Source organism: Elaeis guineensis, chromosome 1, assembly GCF_000442705.2.
Source record: "Elaeis guineensis isolate ETL-2024a chromosome 1, EG11, whole genome shotgun sequence".
Classification (NCBI taxonomy): domain Eukaryota; kingdom Viridiplantae; phylum Streptophyta; class Magnoliopsida; order Arecales; family Arecaceae; genus Elaeis; species Elaeis guineensis.
This window is the reverse complement of record NC_025993.2, coordinates 166,504,901-166,522,286: the sequence shown is the minus strand read 5'-3', so window position 1 is coordinate 166,522,286 and position 17,386 is coordinate 166,504,901. Positions and strand designations below refer to the sequence as shown.

At 35.8% G+C, this 17,386-nt stretch overlaps 1 protein-coding gene across 2 annotated transcripts; it reads left to right on the top strand.

The window, feature by feature from the left end:
• The first annotated feature begins 2,827 nt into the window (after positions 1-2,827).
• On the top strand, positions 2,828-15,179 carry LOC105060288 (WPP domain-interacting tail-anchored protein 1). 2 transcript variants are annotated; one of them, XM_019855738.3, is made up of 6 exons: positions 2,828-3,039; positions 3,595-3,655; positions 8,251-8,761; positions 8,850-10,057; positions 11,902-12,066; positions 14,858-15,179. In XM_019855738.3, the coding sequence occupies exons 2-6, from the start codon at positions 3,647-3,649 to the stop codon at positions 15,065-15,067; spliced, it is 2,103 nt and encodes a 700-aa protein (XP_019711297.1). In that variant the 5' UTR covers positions 2,828-3,039; positions 3,595-3,646; the 3' UTR covers positions 15,068-15,179. The 2 variants fall into 2 exon arrangements, with proteins under 2 accessions (XP_019711297.1, XP_010942237.1); XM_010943935.4 differs by lacking the exon at positions 3,595-3,655.
• The last annotated feature ends 2,207 nt before the right edge of the window (positions 15,180-17,386 follow it).

Here is a 17,386-nt window from a genome sequence, read left to right as displayed (position 1 = left end):
CACTGGGAACAATTAATGCTGCTCAAGTCACCAGATGCAGAGGATCCATAGAACTGACATTATTTGAGGATCCGTAAAACCGACACCATGTATACGATTGGCACAAGGGTTGATGGTTATGTTATTGTGTACAAAGTTCTCCAGCGGAAGGAGAAACCAAAGAGGACGAACACAACCAAGAGGAAGCGCACAGAGCATGTCCCCCAGGAGGGCTTGAAAGTTGTTCAAGCATTGCTAGTAAATAACAAAACCTTCGCTGGAATAGGTCTCTGATGGACACTTTATAGCAAATATTCGCTTTTCTTAGAATTTCTAATTTGACCTGCTAAACATCATGATACTTCTCTTCTTTTCTGTGGCCTATTAATATATTTGAGGAAAGAAAGGGGCATACCATGAAACTTAAAAGGTTACTCAGATTTAATCTTCTCTATATCCTCTTAGCCCTGATTTATAAACAAACAGGACAAAATCAAAAAACTTTGGGATGCACTGAGAAATGGAAAGCCCACCAACCTACTCCAAGTCACATATAGAATATATTTTTTTAGAGCCTTTTGAATGACTTTTTCCTTGGATGCATTTTTTTTGATAGAAAATATTTTTGATATTAATTTTTTGAAAAAAAAAGATATTCTTGATATTAGATCTCAGCTCTTTAAGTTATAAAGGGCAAAATTGATATTATAAACGTTTACTGGTTCAACTAATTAAGAGCGTATTTATATATTCCTATAAGGTTAGACTGAAAATTCTATAGAAATCAGGCTTGTCGACCCATCTAGCTTGTATTTTCTAAAGATCTATCGAAATCCAAATCTTAACCTTTATGCAACATGTATGAAGAAAAAAAGATCTATGGAGAGTTTTGTTTTACTTTCTATGAGATTTAGACTGGGTGGAGTTTGGTCGATATGGGATTATGCTTAAATAGATAGTCCTATCCACAAATTTTATAGGATTTTCAGTCCAATCTCATAGAAATAGTCAAAAAGGCCCTTAAGGATTTAAAAAGAGGAAAATAGGATCTTTTTTGTTCTCCCTCAACCACATGAAATCTCTCTCTCCATCAACCACACATGGGAGAGGGGATGGGAGAGAGAAAATAAAAAGAAAAGAGGGAGGGGGGCATCTGGAGGGGAAATGAAAAGAGGGGGAGAGGGGGGAGGAGGGGTGTGGGCAGGGGACATATGGAGGGGAAAGTGTAAGATCTAAGGATAAAGAAAAAAATAAAGGAGGAGACACATGAGAGAGGAGGACACACATGTTTTTTTGCTTTTTTTTCTTCAGTAATTTAGGTTTTCTATGTGTTTTCATTTTTTTTCTTTAACCCAACTTTTCTACTCCTATCTATTTTGCTTGTAAGAATTAGCATATGATGGGCAAAATAACCACTATACTGTAGATATCTTGCTTGAGTTAACCAGATGGGGAGATCTTTCCACCTAAAATCATTTGGAAATAAAGATTCGAGCTGTACATTTGAAAAAAAATGGATGGTTACGAGAAAAAATACAGAGAATATCTTTTCTACATATATATTTCATAATATTTTGTTACATATTTATCCTCTTAAAGTCGTAATATGCCTTATATATATGTATGCATGTATGTATGTATGGATGGATAAATGAATGGATGGATGTATCAAAGAATTGTCATGTTTTTGCATGGATATATTTCTTCTATTAGATTTTTATTGACACTATTTAAATAATATTTAAGTATAAAATAACTTTATTATCCTTTTGTATTAATATCATGAAAAATTTACATAAAAGTTTATGAAAGAATCCATTCACTTTGTAGAGAGACAAAGTTTCTAACTTTCTATATATGTGTATAAATATTTCACAATTACATGCGAGCATGTGAGATCTTTTTTTTTTCTTACATTTTTATTATTACTAAGACCATGATAGTATAAATCCTAATTTTGCTCTACAAAAAATCCTCTTCCAACTAGGTTAAGATGGATGCGATTTTTGAATCTATACGTTGACCATGCAAAGCTTATTCGACTCTCAGATAGATGATCATAATGGAGGAGCTAAATAGAGTTTTAAATATGGTTAAAATGAAGGGTAGAAATGAAGGAATATGTTTGAGCTCCCTTTAAAAGACAAAATATCATTAGGATTCGGTGAAATTAACGTATAAGTAATTTTAAGTTGTGAATTTATGACACATTTTGTCTGTCGTAATTATAAAATCTACAAATACTTACAATATTATTTTGAAAACCTCCAAGAAATATTATGGTTGGCGTTTATATGTAAAAAAAATATATGAAGGCTGTGGATTGATCTTTTGGTTACCTTTATAATTGGAATGACAATCAAGATATAACTAATTTTATTAAATATATTTTTTTATCTGATTGAAAATTGATGAAAGATGAAATTTTAATATGAAGGGTATCAAAAATTTTACATCGATTGTGAGTTAAGAGGGACTCATACTTATAAAGAAGAAAATTTTTTTTCATATAAAGTATTTTTTAAAAGATAAAATCGTGAGGCTCATGAGTCAGAGCGGATAATATCTCACGTAATGGGTCAAGTTCTTGTCCACAACAATGATGCATCGGGTAGGAGTCCGTTTCGACTGACTCTGGAGTTTTTCAGATTCTCTTTTGATTGAGACTCATATGATGGATGGAGTTCTTATTCACAATAAAATTCAGATCACGTTATTATTATCAAAATCGTTATAACGGTTTTTTTTTTTTTTTTAATTACACAACGTCGTGACAGTTTAATAACAGCTGTTATAACGTTGAAATAGCCGCTATTCTAGTCCCTGAACCCACCGCCACAGCGACCAATATTATGGCCGGCCCCGCCAGTTAGCTTTCTCGATCTCGTCGTTTTGAAACCCGCCGAGTCCCGCTCTTCCTCTCTCCGCCGGAAAACCCTCGATTGGTCCCACCTCTTTGCTAGGTTTATTCCTCAATGATATCAAAGAAGCTTTTCCGTCGGCGTCTCCTCTAAGGTCGAGACACTGGTGAACAATTCAAGAACGACATCAAGAAACAAGGTTCAATCTATTAATAGCGCATTTCCTCCCGTTCCCTTTCGCTTTTCTTGATTTCTCCTTGAATTGATCTAGGATTCTTCTGGAGTATTTAGATTAAACCCTAGATATCCATTTTGATATTGCATTAATTTTCCAGCGGATCCGGATGATGGTATGATGAATCTGTCTTTCGTGATAATTATTGTGTATATTTGTTCTTTGTTTCTAGTTCTATAATTTCTGAGATCAGCTCTGGTTCGACCCTAGAAATCAATGTATTTCTTATATTTTTGCCAAGGTTTCAGATTTCTGAGATTTGTGGTTTTAACCCGAGAAAATCAAATTATGTTGTTCTTTTGTGCTAAGAGATATGTGACATCTGTTCTGGGTCTAACCCTGCGTGTTTCTCTGTCCTTTTCTTCCTGGATTGATGTGATATTGTTGCGAACTGTTTTAGGTCAAATTCTAGAAACCTATTTTTATAATGGCATCTATTTCCTGGACTATGTTATGTATGTATTTCTCGCATTTATTCAATCAGATAACTTTTTGTAAGTGTTTTTCCTTTTTGTCAAGGTTTGACGTGTTTGAAATCCGTCCCGAATCAAACCTAGAAGACCCAAGCCACATGATCCAGGTGATAAGTGCCAATTTTAATTATTTTTAGTTCCCAGTCCAATTTTGTTTTTATCCAATTCAACGTTCTTTTTTCTTTTTTTTCCTTTCTATCATCAGAATTTCCTCTCCATGCTGGAAAATTATTGAGTTCTTGGGACTAATTTTAAATGCCCTAGTTAGTTTATAAGTTCCTTGTGGGCCATTTACACAGATATTTTTAGATAAAGCAAATGATTCAGTTTATATTCTTAAAATATGGCTTAGCTTTTTTTTTTTTTTTTTTTTTTTTTTTTTTTTTTTTGTAGATCTCCTTTCTACTGTTGAATGAAGATTATTATCACCTTTTTTTCTTGAGTTTTAATCAAATAATGTTTTGTTCTTGTTCGATAGCATGATATTTGAGATGTTTAGTTCGATAAACATGATCGAGGATGTGTTCATAAATCATTACTTTCCTAGTGAGCTGTTGTTCTACTTCACCTATTTTTGCTCTCTTTTCTTACAAGAACCCTTTCTTTTGTATAGTGAATGTAGCTTTTGCTTGGGCACATCAAGGATACCGTTGGCCAGGAAATGTTTCACACTATTGATTTCGATGCGTATTGTTCTATGATGGCAACATTCTCTAGGCATTTTGATGTTCTTGAAACCTGGATTCGGAGTTTTACACTAAGCAGTCAGTCCCCTTCTTCGATAGATCCCTTTGGTTTTCTCATGAGGCCCACCACTTGGCCCCCCTCAGTTTGTGGTTTATCTCCATGTACCTCCACCAGTTTCCAAATCTCTTTAGCCACCATACATGGCTGTCCTCCAACATCTTCAACAAGTTTGATTTGCTTTGAAATCTCTCTCTCTCTCTCTCACTCGCTCTCTCCGTGGTAAAGAAAGAAAAGGAATCTCACCTCTCCGCAACTTCCTAGTAGCGCATAAATCTGGAGCAAGAGTAGAATGTAGCTCCCATCTAATTTAAAAAAAAATCAAGCTACTAACTAGTGCTTAAGGCCTTAAATCCAAGCCTTTAAAATATCAAATATTAAATGATAAACTTTTGTACATATAGAAGAATTAAAAATAAAGAATGCCGCTAACTTGCGGTGAGTATATATCCGACACACTTCCTCTTCCAAACTCTAACTGACAATCAAATTTTGTTGCACTTTCTCTTTCTCAAATTTCTTTCTTTTCTACCCAATTTCTCCTAGCTTCCCTGGCTTATGCCAGATGGCTAAAGAATATCTAGAGCCTTAAATAATGCTTGCTCTTGCTGAAGTTCCCTTTACAAATGGCATTTGGTGAAGCCAACATGAATTCCTGTGAGGTTGTTCATGGTTACATACATGGCTACATATTTTTCTTTCTTTTCTATTTATATTTTTTAAAAATTATATATTTTTAATATGTAAATTTGGATATCTTTGGATGTCAATATTAATTCTCATTCATGTATTGGCGAATGGTGAATAAAGCTTCATATGTTTGTAGTATGTATTGATTGAAAATTCATATTCTTTTATGATAATGTCCATCAATATCTTAATTCATACTTTAGAATTTAGATTTTTTTTGTTTTCAAACTTTAGTGTTGTTTCCATGATTATAGTTTTGGGCTTTCTTTTTATGTGGTTGATTGTATATTGAGTGATTTGAATTTAGTGAGATGATTCAGCTTGATCTAATTACAATTTTTAATTCTCAATAAAATGATGTTAAATGTGATGTCTTTGTCTATGTTAATGCTTCAATTATTTCAAATGATGAAATAGAACACAAAGCTAGGACCTTGGTGGAGAATATGATAATTAAAATATGCAAGCGCTACATATATGGATTGAGATTTGTTCTAGTCTTGAAATTCATATTAATTAATATTAAAAAATAGTTTTATTAATTTTATTCATTTAATAGGAGATGAATGTGATGTTAGTCATAACAATTTGCCCCCTCCCCCTCCATAGAAATCCTAGCTTGGACCCTGAACCTAAGGTTTCAATTAATCAGTTTTCTCTTATATATTTTTGTGTAAAGATCAAATATTTCGCTTCTGCCTTTTACTTCTTAATGTTTCATGACTGGTGAAAAGCTGAAGCATCCCTTAACTTTTTGTTTGTAAAAGGCTTCAACGTATCATTTTGTGTTCTAAGGATTCTTTTGTCATATTTTACCAGTTAGATGTCTTTGAAAAAGGTAGAAGAAGTGGCTGATATGCCATATTGCAATTTTGAGAATATGTACAATGACATGCTAAAGCATCTCAAATTTATGAAAATCTTTTGTGGTGGCCAGTGAATTAGTGATCCAAAAATTTTATATGTTCTTATGAATCAATCGATAATCAAAACTTGCAATATCTTGGAAGCACAAGGGCCAAAAATATTAATAAGAGACTCCTGAAGTAATACAAGATGATACTAATAGATAGCTTTCCTTGTTATAGGAGTGCAGGTTCAGCAATTATCATTTTAGTTGCTAAATCCTTTTTCATTTCCTCGCATACCTAGGTTTAGTGAATGGCATTTTCTGTATATTTCACATTTTATTTTACCATTATCTTTGAAATTTAATTTTCCTTGATTTATGTTTCTAATTATTTTTCAGTTGTTTCAATTCTTTGGTTAGTTTGACTTTGAATAAAGGGCATATCTCATGGAACTATAATAGTCAACATAACATAAAACTTTTATCTGGTAATACAAAAAATATGAGGTCTTAAGAAAAATTATGAAAAACTAATTGATGGTTTGCAAACTATATTTTAGTGTCAATGTTTCATCCTCTAGGTTATCTGGCAAAAGCCCTCGACGGCGCATAAAGGTTATAATCTCACTAATGCAGACATTACACGAATTACTTTTCTTGCAATGTCTAGTTCAAGGAAAATGGTGATTATGAAAACTTGATAGGCACCATTCATAATTCACTATTGAATGTTTGTGTTTACATGTTTATGGGCCTGTTATCATCTCAAGCCATATTAAATATGTTCAAGAGTTTCATTATAGGTGCTATCTTTCTTATGTTTTATGTTATAGTCAAAATCCTCCTAGTTTGCTTCTGCAAGAATTTAACACTATTTTGTCCCTTAACTACATGGTTGTGTTGCATGGTAAAATTCTTTTTTTCATTCAACCTACTCAAGAAGTAAAAATGCCGAGCACTTATCTTTTTTCTGCATGGAACCAACTTAGCATAAAATGAGAAATTTGAAGATACATAGCCTAGACTAAGAAACAAAGGCTCATATCAAAAAGTTGAGCAATCAACGGCTTGAAAAGCATCCAGAATTTACGAAGACATTAAAAGATAAATGGACAAATTTAACTACACCAAATGTTCCTTTGTCAGATATTTGCTTTCATTTTCAGTATTTGTTGGGCAAAATAGATACAATTTTGGCTTTGGTTAATGCTCTAATCTGTATACTATCTTTTGGATACTAACCATTATATACCTACATTTTATCCATTTGAGCCATTTTATGCTAAAAATTTGTGCAGCAAACCAGAAAATCTTGGCTGCATGTCCATGAGTGGCTTAGGGAATTACCTACAGGCCTTTGAAGACTGTCAACTTTTTTTTCCTATAAAATGTGTTCATTGTAGCATGTTCAGTCCAGATACATGAAGCCAAATGCATATCTTTAGATCTGTTAGTAGGTCTAAGCCATTAGACTGTCCTACTATATTTATAATACAAGAATTAAAGTCACATAAAATGGTTATCCTGCTATATCTTTAATACAAGAATTAAAGCCACATATTTATTGTTTTATTGTTCTATTTGCTGCTCTCTGATTCTGCTTTGATTATCCAGTTATTCCCTGGCTGAAGAAATAGACATTACTTCAATTTCAACAGTCATTTATATTTCATTTTAATAGCTTTGTACTGGATTTTGGAGCCAAAAGACGTCCAGCTGATATGTGTAATAAATCCTTCATGGCTTCATCCATAAAATTTTACGAGACCTGCACTATAAAATTTTAGGAGACTTACCCAGATACAAAAGATTTATGTAACATCACCATGCAAACTGTAACTTTATTTAAGTAGCAACCTTATCCGAACTGGCTTACTACCTGCACATGCATGTTACTGCCAAAGTGCCCAGCAAGATAATACACTGCCTCTTTTGTTTTTGTTTTTGGTTTTTTTTTTTTTTTTTTTTGGGTTGTCATTTGGGATCCCATATCTGGTGAAGCATGGACGATGCTAAGCCTCTACAGAGCAAGTTGAAGAATGATTCAAAACTCTATCATATGATGTATTTTGCTCCATATATTTGATTTCGTAATTAATTTAAAAAAATCTTATGCCAAGGTACCATTATAGTTTTACATTATCATATTCATGGTCTAAAAACTTGCTATAAATTTATTATTATTTTTTAGAATTATTTTCTGAAACAAAAATGGACTTGAATTGTTGTAACTTTAGATGATAAAGTATCTATGCTTATATTTTTGAACTCTTCTGAGTCTGTGTGCTGTGATCTTCTCTGCATCTTTAATTATTTTATTTTCCTTTAGATTTCTTAAATTATCTGTCGTATTATTCACCATCTATCTCACCCATCCCATGGATTTCCTGTAAATTTTTTCTGATGTCCTTGAAATAGAATCTGCCCATGGCTATTGATAGTGAGTATGATAACTATATGCAAGAAGATGGGTCATCAAGAGGAGAGAGAATGAGTGAAGGAACCGCCATGGAGGTTTTAACGAGACTAGAGCTTGACCTAGCATATTCTTCTGAAAAATTACTGAACTTGGAGATACTTTTGATGCAAGTGTCAAGCAGAGCAAGTGATTTTGAAGCTCTGACCACAGAGTACGAGGATATCTCTAATGAATCCATTGAGAAGGCCTTTGAATTTGATGCTATGTCTGGAATTTTGAACACAGAGGTTAAAGAGCTCGACAATTTTATGGCTTCACTCCAAATGGATATCATGGATGCCCACCAGAAGCTTTCTCATGATGACCACTTTAGAGAATCATCAATAAAAATAGAAGAAAAGTTGCTTGATGCTCAAGAATCCATAAAGCAGTTACAAGATCTAGTTGCTGATATTAGCATGCAATCAGCCAAGTTTGAAAGAACCCTATCTTTTGCGCATAATGAAACCTGTAAGTCAAAATCATTTTCTTTGGAGCTATGTTAATGTCAAGAATGAGGATGGATTCAATTTGTAGATTATTGCCCGTTTTTGAACAGGGACTGGTGGAGATGAAGAGACCAAGAATGGCCATTTTTCTTCCGTGAATAGCAAGTGGAAACTGCAGACGGTGGATCAGCAAAGACATGTTCTACGGATTCTGGAGAAATCTTTGGCCAGGGAAATGGATCTTGAACAGAAGCTGTCAGATTCAAGATCTAATGAAGAGGACCTCAACTTAAAGCTGCACTATGCAGAAAGGGAGTCGTACTTAATGGAAGAGACACTAGAAATGATTTTGGAGAAAATGTTTGAGGCAGAAAATGCTGCTGTGCTCCTTCTAGGCATTTCAAAAGAATTAATAGGAAAGTTCCAGATTGTTCAGCTAAACTTAAATGGGTCATTACATAGAGAATGTGAAATGAGGACCAAGTTGCAAGATAGTATGATGAAATTATCAGCTGAAGAAAGCACTCTGGAGAAGCTGAAAACTAGTTGTGCAGAACTTGATAACATCGCTGTAGTACAAGAAAATGGCCTAAAAACCAGCCTTAAAGAAGCTGATGGTAAATGCATGCTTGCTAGTTCTGAGGTCTTGACTTTAAGGGAAAAGGTGAGAGCACTTGAGGAGCAGTTAAGTGAATCTGGTATCCAGTTGCAGATGGCAAAGGCCTCTGTTGAAGCTAGTCAGGAACAGCAGACTTTGTTACATTCTGAACTTACTCAGCTGGAAAATGTAATTGAGGGTCTGAAGGAAAATGTCCGGAAAACAGAAAGCAGGGCTGAAAGTGCAGAAGCCAGGTGTACGCAATTAACTAAAACTAATGTGGAACTTAATGAGAAGCTAGGTTTTCTTACAAATAGTGGATCAGAAAAGGCCATATTTTTAGAGAAGAATCTCAAGGAATCAAATAGACAGTTAGAACATGCAAAAGCATCTGTTGAAGCAATTGAGCAGCAGCAGAATATGTTATACACTGCACTTAGTGATATGGAACATATCCTTGAGGAACTTAAGGGAAAGGTTGCAAAAGCTGAAAGTAGGGCTGAGAATGCTGAATCTAAGTGTACCCTGTTAACTGAAACCAATTTGGAACTTAACGAAGAGCTGGGTTATGTGAGAAGCAGATTGGAATGTTTAGAGACATCTTTGAATCAGGCAGACGATGTGAAAGTAGCCACTGCCAAGGACATTGGTTTCAGGAGTAAAATCATCACCGACCTCATCATGAAACTAGCGTTGGAAAGGGAACGCCTTCAATCACAGGTATGCTCTTATTACTTCCCCTTTCTTTTGCATGTTTCTGTTTATGATTCTCATTAGCTTGATTAGAAGATGAACATTTTTTTGTTTTTTGGGTGGGGGGGGGGGGGAGAGGATTGTTTATCATCACTCCGTGGAAGAGGAATAAATCTCCTTTCTAATCACCTTTTCATCTTTTCTTTATGGGGTATAACATTCAATTTTTTATAAGACCATGGGCAGCAGAAGGGTAGCCAGGCAGGTGCCTAGCAGCTAGGTGCTGGCCTAGGTAAGCACCCAGAGGTCAAGGCAGCCCAAAATGGCAAATAAATAAAGGAAAAAAAATAAAAGAAAAAGGCTAAAAAAATTATAACCTAGTGAATGAAAAATATGATATCAAACAAGGTGTATTAGGCCACTGAGAACTATCAACTAGGCAACATTTAATAGTAATTTATAAATCAGTCTCATCTTACATATTCAAAAATAGTATATGATGTTAAGATGGGTACCTGAGCAGACCATCTAGGTGGCCAAGGCAGCCATCTTCTAGAACCATGATCATAGGACTGGGTGCACTTCTTTTTCGACTTGCTTCAATCGAGCACAACCTTGCATAGAAAAACTAGTCCTTTTTATATTGCTCTCAAAAGAAAAATGTGCAAATTTCAACTTGATGTGTGGTTAAGGAACCTCCATAATATATATCTTCTAGCTTTAAATACTTTAATGCATGGTATTCCATACTAGCCTGAACCAATCGGTACACCCCGTACCATATCGTACCGTTGGAGAACCAGTACGGTTCAAGCCAGTTTTTCGGTATATGGCTCAAACCGGACTATACCGATCGGTTCGGTATGGTACGGGCCCGAACCGCACGAAACTAGACGGTTTAGTCCGATTCGGTACGGTACGGGTCCGGTTCGATAAGGTTCAGTGCGGTTTTCTTTTTTTTTTTTCAGTATGATGGGTGAAATTTTTTTTAATATTTTTAATGTCAGAACGGATTGATACGGTACTGTACGGTACCGAGTAGGAATCGATACGGGTCTCGGTATCGGTTCTTGAAACATTGCTTTAATGTTTTACATCATGAACACCAATGTGAATCTTTATTCAGATGGCCCATCATTGACTTTGCATCGATAGTCTACATTGGATGCCTACATCAATATTGAGTCATTGATGATTTATATGAGAAGCCTAGACAGCTACGAACTTCCAAGCTCCTATATAGAAATGTTCCATATTTCGGGGCATTCATAGTGGAAACAAATACACAAATTCATTCTTCATCTCTTTTGGCCAATGCAGACATAATTTATCTCTTAGACCTTCGTAAGGAGATGGCTCTTATTTGTAAAGGATCAGAAATAGAATTTGTTAAATACACTTCGATCTAAATTCCATGGAAGCATCTCAACAGTTTCTTCAACCGGAAAAATTAACCCTTGATGCATAAAACATTCAAGCAACAAAGGGGATGGAGCTTGTTAGTTATGATTATTTTGGTCTTTGACATTGGGTGTTGGTGATAACAGATATTTGTTGCCTATTCTCTCTCACTAGCATTATGAACTGTTTTTGAAGTGGATCAGTGCCTCAGATCATAAATGAATTTATGTTATCATAGATGTATTAAAACAATTCAAAAGTAAGATATGTATAAGTATCTTTAAATTCTTGGGTATGATTGAAAACTTTTACTAACAAATTTAGTTTTTAGTGATTTGCTAAAGGTTTCAATCAGCAGATGTATATATTTACAGGAAGGATTAGTTGTCAGATTGTCCTATGCAGATTTCCTCATATAATCTGCAAAAAGCTACACTCTTTTAAAAGCATACATTTTTTTTCGCATGCAGATATCTGCATTACGGAAAAAGAACAAAGTCCTGGTGGAAAGATGCAAAACAAAGGATAATGCCCATATTACTCCGAGCCACAAGGGCAGCGATGATGGGAATGAATCTAGTATCCTAAAACAATCTGAAGAAGCATTAACAGAACCTTCAACTACAAATTTCCAGGTAGATCAACTTCTGAATCTCTATATGTTTCTTTAATGAAGTAATAGGGAGATCATGAAAATGTTGAAATATTTTTGCACTGACATGTCAAATGTCAGTATTACAGAAGAAGTTGGTTATCGTGGTAGTCAAGTGGAAAATAAAAATTTTTCCCCACTTACGCACTTATGTTCATGCAATGATGTAATTTATAGCAGTTGCAGGCTTCATGTTTGGTAGCAAGTACATGTGTATATGCAAAATTATTTTAGCATATGTAGGCATTTCAGTCATTCATGGAGACATAAGTGATGGGTTGCATCTGTTAGCATAATATGTAAATATGGATGCATGCATAAAGTTTCTAGTTGTGCATTCAGAGAAGAACTATTGGAGGAATGAACCCAATTCTCTCAAAATAGGATAAAGAATCCGTGGAAGAGTCTTGAATTTTTGCACTTGTAATGGTCCCAGAATGAAGTGGAACACATTTCTGTTTCTTGGATTTAATTTTTACATGATATTTCTTACACTTACAGCTCAAGCTTAAGCATATAGCTATAGCTGAGGAAGAAATTGAACTGGATTTGCCATAATATCTGACTGCTACTCTTGGAAATTAGCTAAAATGAGTAATGGAGGCCCACCAAATCTTCAGTTATATTAGTTATGGAGCTCTATTTCATTTCCAAATAAACTTCCGGTATGCATCCAATGTCATAGTCAATAGATTGAACTGGAGGAGTCTGTAAGATGTTTCCTTTTCTTTTGACCCATCAAACTTATTTATTAGTTAGTCATTTCAGCTGGTCAGCTGACTATGTTTACCATTGCTCCCTTTTTGAAAGAAGTTAACCTTCTTCTTCAGATCTTAAGGTGTTTCAGCTCCAATTCGAGTAGAATAATCTTCTGTTTATGTCGTTTTAGTGAATTTGATTATCTACTTTAGCATACTCATCTCCAACATCTCTTCGGAAGCGTGCTGTTGACCTAAAATTCATTTCCCACCTTAATTAGTATAGCAGGTCAATGACGATCAAGAGATAAAATCATTCTCTAAGTGACTCCGTCTCCTCCATGCCTGTGTTCACCGCTGGGAAATTTTACTCATTGAATAAATAAAATTTTCTGATGACACATTTGGTGACTGAATGGAAGAGAGATAAACTCAAAACTCTAACATCAGAAAATTTTGAAAGGTTGGTGGAAATTAATAGGAAATCAAAACAGTAGTAACCAAAAACTAAAATAACAGGAACATATATAATATAGCTCAGTATATTTACATGACAAAGATATGCTTAAATAGATAAGCTTGGGAGGGACAACAACGAAAAATATCAACATTGCAAAAACGATTTTGTAATATGATACACTGGTTCACGAATGAGTTGCATTTATCTGTCTTTCTTTTCTTTTTTTTCAATTTCATTTCTTTTTTTTCTTTTTTAATGAACAGGTAAAGGAAGATAACCTAAATATTGCTTTGATTGTGTAGAACAATTAGACATTTTGTCATATGGATGACTTTTTGCTAATTCTCAATATTTTGAGCTGGTAATACCATGACAAGTTAATAAAAACTTCCACCATCATTCTGATCTCTCTTCTTGGGGTTGAATTCATCATTCATGATGCAAATATCTTCATTAAAAGTGTTCATCTGTGTGGGCTTTTCCATTCCATTTTTGTTTTTGTTGTTTGTTAGGGACATCAAATTCTAGTATACTTTAATTGCTCTAAATAGATATTCTAAGCATTGCTCTTTGTTATAATATGGTCTCCAAAATTGTTACATGCAAGTTCAGTTTGCAATAAGGCCATTTCTTCCATATATTGATTTCTCAGAAGTTTCTCTTCAAAAGAAATTATTCAGATTCTTCTTGGGATCGTTTGGGCTGCTGTCCTGAATCTAGTTTAAGATATCTTGTTCAAAATTCTCCAAAGAACCAACCTGGCAGGAGAGTGGCGAGGGGTTGGGGCTGTACAAGGTTTCAGGCCCTAAAGCCCAATTGGTCTTAAATTCTGGGGAACCTGAAACTTTTTGGGCCAGGCTTGGGATTGTGTTTTGGCAAAAAATGAATAGAGCCAATTAAGCCAATCAATGCTCAGGCCTAATGACCTCAGGGGGGGCTGGTTGGGTTTTGAGCTATAGACCTTGGGCTAGAACCAGGCCTAGATGACACACGGTCTCTTGAAATGTATGATGGACAGGTTTTTGCTTAGTTAACCTTTGGAACCTTTTGAGGAGCCATGCTCCATTATTCAGTCATCGTTGAATCAGTGTTTTAATATTTGTTTTTTTCGTTTGGCTGAACTTGTCTTTTTCCATGTAAAAGAAAAAGGTATGCATGTCAATATACTAGCTAGTATTTTAGTCTGTTTCGTGTACTATATCTATTTTTGCTAGTCAAAGATGATTTATCTATATTGCAGTAATTAAACTTGGCTAGATAATGTAAATGTGATTGCCAGAATCGAGTACGAGCTCTTGAAAGAATCGAGTATGAGCTCTTGAAAGAAGTCCTAGGGGACTAAATACTGGTGCAATCGGTACCCATCACCTGATGTAACTGATACCATTATAGCTTTGCAGTTAGCTAGTCAGCATTTAGGAACTACATTTAGAAATTTCATGTAACTATAGTCTTTCTCATTTATGATATGTTTACAAGACTCAGACATACCAGGTTTGCTGGCATGCAATCATCGCCATCGCTTGTCGTATGTTGCAATAAATTTCTTCAGAGTATTTTAAGTTCGAAGAATATTTCTTGAGAAAAAATGATAATTTCTGACTCTATGTTATCAGGTAGATAAGTCAGCTGTGGCTGTGCCTGTCCATGTTACTGGCACAAACACAACCGTTTCGGCAGAGGATTCTTCAGGGGCAGATTCTAAAATTGAGACTGTGAGGACTATAGAAGCCACACAGCTTACTCCTGAGTTTTTGTTCATGGCTTTCCTTGTCTTGCTGATCTCAGTTCTTGCGTTTTATGTATATCAACAAAAAAAATGGTGATGCTTAAAAGTGCTCGATGTATTTTCCCACAGCATAAGTACTACTCTAATATTGTGCACCTTTATTCCTTCACATGCTATCATCTGGGCATTCCTCTTTTGAATTGCAGTATTTCAACCTTTTTTTTTTTTTTTGCCGTCTCTTTTGTTTCAATAGGCATTAGGCTTGGTGACGTGGTGACGATGAATAGCGGACAATCTTGGTTCCCGGGGTATAAATTGGTAAAGCTATTGAGTAGAGCTCTACGAGTGGATTTGCTGTTTGAATGATGTGTCAACCGAGCTTTGCCACACTTCAGTTATGTGCTCTGTACCATCTTATCAGCTAGTATTATTGAGTATGTTGAATTCTTGATGGCTGTAATACCCCTGGGGCCATGCACTGTTCTTCTCCCTCTCTCTCTCTCTCTCTCTCTCTCTCCAGCCAATTTAGGCAATTTAGATCGGTTTATTTCCATCATACAAGATCTCCAGTGCATACAATATACTTCGACACGTGATGTCTCTTTTTTCATTTTTTTCTTTTTTGATTGTTTTCTCGCCATTACTTGTGCGATGTGAACCATAAGTAAAATGGAAATACCATCAATAACTTATGCAGCCTTGGTTGAAGCACTCATGACGTCTTGGCAGATAACTATCATTTAATAATTAATAGACAAAGTTAGAAGAAATATCCTTTCTCAGCTCAGACAAGCTGAGATCACAGTATCTTTGGTATTGATCGCCTGAGATGATACCTCCAAAGCCCAAGAATTTGATAATCTAACCCGACTAGAACGTCCATGTATCAATGCCATATTCGGGCTGCTTCTTCCTCGTCTCCATTTAATACCAACTGCTGCTAAACTACCCTCTCCCCCCCTTGACCACCCCTTCTCTATTGATGGACCAGCATGGCTAGGCCAAGTTCCATTCAACTCTTTTGACCATCCTTCCACATCGCCTTATATTTCACGATAAAAAATTTCACAAAACTATTCTCATGTCTTCATTACGAGATATCATGTTAAAAAAGAACTAATAGATTCATATAAAGAAAAAAGTAACAGTAGTGCAATAGAGGATGAAAGTGAATGAAATTCCAAGTGTCTCCTCTCCAGCATTAGCTAAGCAGGCCATCACCGGGACCTACTATCACATCGCTCCAACAAACCCAACTGTTCCAAACAAAAAAAAAAAAGGTTTAAAATCAAAATTTACTTGAGTTGAGACATTAAGGTTCGAAGAATAACGAACAAAAATTTCCATTTTGTAGCATACCTTCTTTTAAGTCATGGGTGGGGTTAAAAATATGCACTACCGCTTAAAATGTACAATAGGGCAGCAGTACGATTTGGGTTCTTTCTTGTCAAAGAATGAACCATAGAAGAATTAAGACCTCACACTGCTAACAGACGTTTAGGGATGGTTTCTAGAGAGAGAAGCTCTAGCGCAAGATTTAAGGATTTTAGAGAGAGGAGCCAACCGACATTCACCAACAACCTCACACTGCCATCGATGATCTCGTCCACTCAACCTCACCGTCCCTCACACTCGGAACTTCCATCCTCCGGGTTTCAGAGTTTCAGAGAGAGAAGGCATTGACGTTTCAGAAAGAGAAACCCCTCATCACTCTCCTCTAACCTGAGATCCGAGAAAGCCTCCCAACAACCCTCCCACTGGGCTCCTACCCATCACAATACAGCCAACCTCTCTACCGGCAACACAGCCTACAACCTTCACAACCACCCTCCCCCTCTGCAGTTTTTAGATCATTCAAATCTCATTCACTCAAGAAACTACAACACCCCACTGACTGGTGCTAACGCTACCCCCCTCGGACGAAGGGTCTGCACTACCAATGAGGCTGGCATCCTGGGGGTAGCCCCAGTACAAACCATCAAAAAAGGACATCATCTTGCAGTTCCTGAAACCAACCAACGGAAGTTTGTTCGGCCCCCACGACCACCTTTTGACGGAAGTTGGCTTGAAGCCAAACCTCGAACACGCTGTCGGTCTCTTTTTCCTCCTGGCAAGGTCTCTCTCACTAAGCGTCTGTGGCGATGGACTGCACGTGCCTCTGCAAACCACTGCAATCTGCCTTCTGTCGTCCACCACAGTCAATCTACAGCACCCCGCAACGCTTTCCAAGATCATCCCAGTGCATCGAGGAACCTGACAGCGCCTCACTCCTTCCATCAAAATGGTGCATGCTTTCCCGAGTCTTTTTCTTAATTAATATACAAAAAATTATATACTTAAATAATTTAATTTTTAACTAATTTATCAAATTGATATAAAATTGATAAAACATCATTTTGAATCGCCACGTCACCTC

Excerpts from the sequence above, each read along its gene's own strand:
- LOC105060288 (XM_019855738.3), top strand. Across the intron at positions 10,058-11,901 it reads GGGAACGCCTTCAATCACAG|ATATCTGCATTACGGAAAAA; the intron begins GTATGCTCTTAT and ends TTTCGCATGCAG. Across the intron at positions 12,067-14,857 it reads CTTCAACTACAAATTTCCAG|GTAGATAAGTCAGCTGTGGC; the intron begins GTAGATCAACTT and ends CTATGTTATCAG.